At 43.4% G+C, this 5584-nt stretch overlaps 1 protein-coding gene across 1 annotated transcript; it reads left to right on the top strand.

Moving 5' to 3' along the window:
- The first annotated feature begins 1998 nt into the window (after nucleotides 1–1998).
- On the top strand, nucleotides 1999–4707 carry stx6 (syntaxin 6). Its single transcript, XM_034882077.1, has 5 exons — nucleotides 1999–2212; nucleotides 2874–3043; nucleotides 3153–3247; nucleotides 3832–3891; nucleotides 4555–4707. Exons 1-5 carry the CDS (start codon nucleotides 2178–2180, stop codon nucleotides 4705–4707), a joined length of 513 nt encoding a protein of 170 aa, XP_034737968.1. The 5' UTR covers nucleotides 1999–2177.
- Nucleotides 4708–5584: the final 877 nt, after the last annotated feature.

The raw sequence follows: 5584 nt of genomic DNA, 5'->3' as shown, positions 1-5584 counted from the left end.
TATATATATATATATATATATATATTTTATATCTTTCTGTGTATATGTGTGTCCTCTCTAGACATTTCCCGCGGATCGGACACTGAGACCGGGACTGATCCGGAACAGATTCGGGTCCTGCGGCCTGCCGATCCAGGGGAACCTGTGAGCGTTGGCTTGAGTTAAAAACGATGAATAGTGTGAAGATGCACAGCTAAATACGCAGCTAACTATCAGCTATATATAGCCACATGTTAACCACACGTTAGTAGTGCGGCTAATGGCGCTATCAGCGGGAGCTAACGCTGCTAACACAGACCAACAACGGGGGCTAAAGCTGCTAACAGACCAACAACGGGGACTAACGCTGCTAACAGACATCTTGTTCTTACCTGTAACCGTGAGGATCAGTCTGGATACTCTGATGTAAAGATATCTGGGACTTCGCGCCGACAATTAGCCACAAACCTCCGTTAATAGCGGGACATTAACTGCTGCGTGCTAGCTCCTCTCCGCTCCACACAAAGGAAACAAACTCACGGCACGCTGAAGGAAGTATCGCGAGACCACACCTATTTTAATTTCCGGCACACTAGATGCCTTACAGAACATTTCTGCCTCCCACAGGGCAAACTACATCCCCATTTAGCAAGGGTGACAAATACTGTAGGTGGGGCTGTTGGTGCAGAGGGTCTGGGGGTCCTGCCCCAGAAAATCGTTTTCATTTGGTAGCTGTGATTTCCTGCGTTCTGGTGCATTTGAGGGTGACTAGCTGGAGATCCTAAATCCTTCACAATGATCAATTTTTGTGTTTTACACGTATCAAACGTGAATCAAAAACCCGACATTTTGTTTTAAACAGCCACACAGGTGACACACTGGTAGTTAGGCCTACACTTGGACAGTTATTTTAACAATTTAATGGTCATAAAGGAGCCTTCATCAGAGAAAGAAAGGGAGAAAAATGGGCGTGATGAAAGCCATGTGTGATGCGTGAGATTGGTCAATTGTCCCCATGTATATCTGATGGTGCCCATACTAATAAAAGAACTCAAACAAGTCAATACCAACAGTCTAAAAAGACCATTTTTTTCTTATTGAGAGAACAATTTTGATGGCAAATGTGTGTGAAACACGGTGTGCATGTGTGAGTGACAGAGACAGCCAATAAAGCTTGTTGAATTGAGATAGCAGGTGGCAGATACACTAGCAAGCATTCACCTAAGCCATGTGTTTCTACAGTAAATGTTTTCTTTAATACCAGAGCCTGCTGAGATATCCTGAGTCCCTGTGCAGGTTAGGGTTAGGGTTTACCTGAACCCTAACCATGAACTCCTCATCCTCAGCAAGAGAAGGAACTGAGTCCCTCTATAGGGTTAGGGTTAGGTATAACCCTAATAAATGTAGAAAAACTCTCGGGATGTGGCCTGCTGCATGATGAGGGTCAACTGATGCACTTAACAGTGAATGTAGTAGCCCCCCCCCCCCCATTCACTTCCTCTCCTGTCCTGCAGGAAGGACGGTGCTCAGCTTTTCCTTAACTCAAGTGGCGATCGTGTCAGCGGTCGCATCTGGAAGCACGATAAACTCCAAAAGGAGCTCTTGAATGTTGTTGATTTGAGGTCTACCGCAGCACAAGCTGACAATGAGTCGACACCTCTGTGGTCTCGTCTGCCTTAATAATAATAATGACAATAATAATAATAATAACGATAAAGCGGTCTCTGAGAGCTGACAACATGCAGTCTAACAGCTGGTTTTGCACGGTGTGCCTTTAAAAACTGATCATCCTGATGGTGTATGTGTATGTTGTGTGTCTACACACGCATACACGCACACACACAGACACACACACACAGACACACACAGACACAATCACACACAGAAACAAACACACACACATACACACACGCATACAGACCCCCACACACACACACACTAATGATTTGTAAGTCTGTTCTTATTTACTGTAATTTCTCGGTTTTGTTATGATGACCCACATACATGTGATGACCCGTTCTGGGCATATGTGACGTCACTTCCGCCGCTGCATGTAAACAAAGCGGAGTCTGGCTGCGGTGTTTCAGATGTAAACGGACTGAGTTAAAGCGGAGAAACGGACGTTAAAGTTCGGTTAGTTCGGACAGCTGGAAGTTTGAGAGATGGAGCTCCGCTCCGACTGAGCAGGGAACAGCAACATGTCGATGGAGGACCCGTTCTTCGTCGTTAAAGGGTCAGCTAACATGCTAATGATAACAGCAGGCTAACTCCTTTAACCGTGATAACAGAGCTAATGCTAACAGCATGCTAACTCCTCTAACCGTGATAACAGAGCTAATGCTAACAGCATGCTAACTCCTCTAACCGTGATAACAGAGCTAATGCTAACAGCATGCTAACTGTCCTCACCGTTAAAACAGAGCTAAAACTAACGGCTTTTGTTAGCCTGCGGGACCTGTTAGCCAAAGGCTAATTGATTTCCCCCCAGAGACATAAACCAGTTGAACTTCATATAAAACTTTATATTAGCAGCAGATGAGCTGCTAGCTAACCGCTGTGCTACCGGGAATGCCCCTCTTTGATTGGCGCATAAACACGTTAGCCATGCATGTGAAATAAACAATAAATACAGAAACAAATATATACCAACATTAGAAAAAAAAGAGTCTGACTTGGCTGCAGAGAATATATAGCATGTGCATGGATGGTTTATGAAATTAAACAATCAATAAATATAAGTGCACAGAAAAAATATTGAAATGTGTTTACAGTTGGATTATTGACGGTTTATCAGGAAGACTGCAGATGTTATCGAATATTAGTTACCAGTATCTCTGGTTCTGTGAGTTATTAGTATCTGGATAAATATACATATATCTGGTTGTGTGTTGCAGCGAGGTGCAGAAGGCAGTAAATGCGGCGCAGAGCCTCCACCAGCGATGGAGCGAGCTGCTGCAGGAAGGGGGAGGAGCCTCCAAGGAGGAAATGGACTGGACGACCAATGAGCTGAGGAACAGTTTACGGTCCATCGAGTGGGACCTGGAGGACCTCGACGAGACCATAAATATCCTCACCGTTAAACTTAATATTATCATTATATTGTCATTTACACAGCCACGTGTGTTTCACTCTGAGCCTTTAAAGATAAACGTGTTCCTTAACTGTCAGTGAACGCATCGTTGAGTCCAACCCGAAGAAGTTTAACCTGGACGCAGCCGAGCTGTCGAAGAGGAAAGCTTTCATCACAAGCACCAGACACACCGTCAAGGTACATTTCCCCTAACATCCCTTAAATTCAACATCAAGGTACATTTCCCCTAACATCCCTTAAATTCAACATCAAGGTACATTTCCCCTAACATCCCTTAAATTCAACATCAAGGTACATTTCCCCTAACATCCCTTAAATTCAACATCAAGGTACATTTCCCCTAACATCCCTTAAATTCAACATCAAGGTACATTTCCCCTAACATCCCTTAAATTCAACATCAAGGTACATTTCCCCTAACATCCCTTAAATTCAACATCAAGGTACATTTCCCCTAACATCACTTAAACGCAACATCAAGGTACATTTCCCCTAACATCACTTAAACGCAACATCAAGGTACAGTACGCTTCCCTCAAACGCTCCGTCAAGGTACGCTTCCCCTAAACGCAACATCAAGGTACAGTACGCTTCCCCTAAACGCACCGTGAAGGTACCTGTCCCCCGAACGCACCGTCTTCTGCAGACATCCACAGTGTCTTCAGTCAACATTAAACAACTTAGCTGCTATTGATCTGCTATTGGCCGGTTTGGTTTTAAGCAATTTGATTGGCCACTGACTGTCTCCGTCTCTCTTTAAGGAAATGAAAGAGCAGATGTCGAGTCCAACGGCTGCTTCGGTTGACAGAAATAACAAACAGGTACCTGAACCTGATTTCATCTCTAATTAAAGGTCACATCTTAAGCTTTTCTGTGTTATTTACAATGTTATAATGTTGGAAACTTCAAATAATGAGCCAAAACGTTCAGTTTTCAACTGTTAAGCTGGTCTTCTATGATTGGTTACCTGCTCCAGGTTGTTGTTTTTTAGCCATTGTTGTGTTAGCATCGTCCCAGGTAGCTACATGCAAATAGTTGTTTTTTAGCCATTGCTGTGTTAGCGTTGTCCCAGGTAGCTACATGCTAATAGTTGTTTTTTAGCCATTGCTTTGTTAGCGTTGTCCCAGGTAGCTACATGCTAACAGCAGTAACCCGTTGAGGCCACATTACTCCTGAAACATGTTCTCTTCTTAGTGTTTGGTTTAAAACCCTTTATTTGCTGCTGTATTCTGTTAGTGTCAACTGCTAACTAAAGTGGCTACGTGCTAACTGAAGTGGATGTGTGTGTGTGTGTGTCTCTCTGTGTGTGTGTGAGTGTGCGTGTGTGGATGGGTCTCTGTGTGTGTGTGTGTGTGTGTGTGTCTGTGTGTGTGTGTGTGTGTGTGTGTGTGTGTGCGCGCGCATTGTGTGGGTGGGTCTCTGTGTGTGTGTGTGTGTGTGTGTGTGTGTGTGTGTCTGTCTGTCTGTGTCTGTGTGTTGTCCAGGCTCTGCTGGGCGCCCGCGGAGCTCAGGGTCCGAGCTGGCAGGCCGGTCCTGATAAATACAGCCGACTGGACCGCCAGCTGCAGAGCGCCAACTCTCAGTTCATAGAGGAGCAGCAGGTCCAGCAGCAGGTACACAGCACTGGCAGGTCCTAACAGGACACATAGAGACACAGGGACAGAGACAGATATAATATAATAATATATAATAATATATATAATACAGAGACACTGATAGAGATATACAGACACACTGATAGAGATATACAGACACACTGATACAGACATACAGAGACACTGATACAGATATACAGAGACACGGATACAGACATACAGAGACACGGATACAGATATACAGAGACACTGATACAGATATACAGAGACACTTATACAGATATACAGAGACACTGATACAGACATACAGAGACACTGATACAGATATACAGAGACACGGATACAGACATACAGAGACACGGATACAGACATACAGAGACACTGATACAGATATACAGAGACACTTATACAGATAAACAGACACTGATCTAGAGACACTAATACAGATATGCAGAGACACTGATACAGATAAACAGAGACACTGATACAGATATACAGAGACACTGATACAGATATACAGAGACACTGATACAGATATACAGAGACACTGATACAGATATTCAGAAACACTGATACAGATATACAGAGACACTGATACAGATATACAGAGACACTGATACAGATATACAGAGACACTGATACAGATATACAGAGACACTGATACAGATATACAGAGACAGTGATACAGATATACAGAGACACTGTTACAGATATACAGAGACACTGATACAGATATACAGAGACACTGATACAGATATTCAGAGACACTGATACAAGATATACAGAGACACTGATACAGATATACAGAGACACTGTTACAGATATACAGAGACACTGATAAAGATATACAGAGACACTGATACAGATATACAGAGACACTGTTACAGATATACAGAGACACTGATACAGATATACAGAG

This window comes from Etheostoma cragini, chromosome 9 (genome assembly GCF_013103735.1).
Source record: "Etheostoma cragini isolate CJK2018 chromosome 9, CSU_Ecrag_1.0, whole genome shotgun sequence".
Taxonomy (NCBI): domain Eukaryota; kingdom Metazoa; phylum Chordata; class Actinopteri; order Perciformes; family Percidae; genus Etheostoma; species Etheostoma cragini.
This window is presented reverse-complemented; position numbering and strand designations above follow the sequence as displayed.